This window comes from Otolemur garnettii, unplaced genomic scaffold (genome assembly GCF_000181295.1).
Source record: "Otolemur garnettii isolate 467f Iridium unplaced genomic scaffold, OtoGar3 scaffold00092, whole genome shotgun sequence".
Taxonomy (NCBI): domain Eukaryota; kingdom Metazoa; phylum Chordata; class Mammalia; order Primates; family Galagidae; genus Otolemur; species Otolemur garnettii.
In genome coordinates, this window is record NW_003852487.1 from 6,244,943 (window position 1) to 6,246,173 (window position 1,231).

Here is a 1,231-nt window from a genome sequence, read left to right on the forward strand (position 1 = left end):
TCATTGTTGTTTGGTGGGCCTGGGCTGGATTCGAACCCGCCACCTTAGGTGTATGTGGCTGGCGCCTTAGCCACTTGAGTCACAGGCGCCAAGCCAATATGTTGCATCTTTACTGAACATGTGAAGATGATTTTTTTCCTTTTCATCATTTCTTAAACAGTACAGTATAACAAATATTTACACAGCATTTACATTGTATTAGCTATTTTAATAAATTTAGAGGTGATATAAAGTAAATGGGAGAGTATGTGTAGGCTGTATACAAATACTGCACAATTTTATGTAAAGGACATAAGTACTGTGGATTTCGGGATTGGTGGAGGGGGTCCTGGAACCAACTATACCTTAAATCCTCATAAACTTTTAAAATTTTTTTTCTCAAGTCTATTGCTCATGTCATGCACTCCAAACACCAAATAGCTTTCCTATAAGGACATAGGGTAAAAGTACTATGTGCATTTCCCTTTCTGAAATCTATAAAAACGATTGTTCCTGTGTTCTTTATAGAGCTGGTGGTGTTGAAATCTATAATGGGGATCGTAAAATAAAGGTTTCCAATACCCTAGAAAGTCGGCTGGACCTCATAGCCCAGCAGGTGAGTGTTGGGGTGAACATCTCTTGGGAGCTGGTCAGCTGCCAGCTTTGACAGGGTCCTGAGAACACCTGTCCATTCACTGGCGTTTGGGAATTGTTGCTCTCATTCCTGATTTTTTGATGTTTTCTTAAAAAGAATGAAGGTAAGGTATGTAGTGGCATATGCTGAGGTAATACACTTTACCTGTGGGAGGATTTGGGATTAGACATTTACTACACTGCAGGTGCTGGCTTGAAGGCCTTTCTCCAGCAGAACTAATGGGAACCAGAAAGGAATCATAAGGCTGTTGGCTGTTCAGATGTTCTCAGATTTATATGATGAACTCTAGGAAACAAGCCAGGAGAATTCCACCTATTCTGAAATGCTGGACATCTTCTAGCAGTGGTAGTCTTCTGCTGTAGCTGCTCACCTAGTCATTCCCTGACCTAGAAGTGCAGTTTACTGTTTATGCAAATTCTAGCCTTTTTTTGTTTTGGTTTTTTGTGGAGTTTTTTTTGAGACAGAGTCTCACTATGTTGCCCTCAGCAGAGTACCATGGCGCCGCAGCTCACAGCAACCTCTAGCTCTTGGGCGTAGGTGATTCTCTTGCCTCAGCCTCCCATGTAACTGGGACTACAGGCGCCCGCCACAATGCCC

The 1,231-nt window shown here is 42.4% G+C and overlaps 1 protein-coding gene across 1 annotated transcript in view; it reads left to right on the forward strand.

The window, feature by feature from the left end:
• ATP6V1E1 (ATPase H+ transporting V1 subunit E1) overlaps positions 1-1,231 on the forward strand; it is a 35,414-nt gene that overhangs the window by 33,129 nt on the left and 1,054 nt on the right. Inside the window, exon 8 of the mRNA XM_003795466.2 lies at positions 508-595. Coding sequence (XP_003795514.1) covers positions 508-595 — 88 coding nt within the window. The remainder of the gene's footprint in view (positions 1-507; positions 596-1,231) is intronic.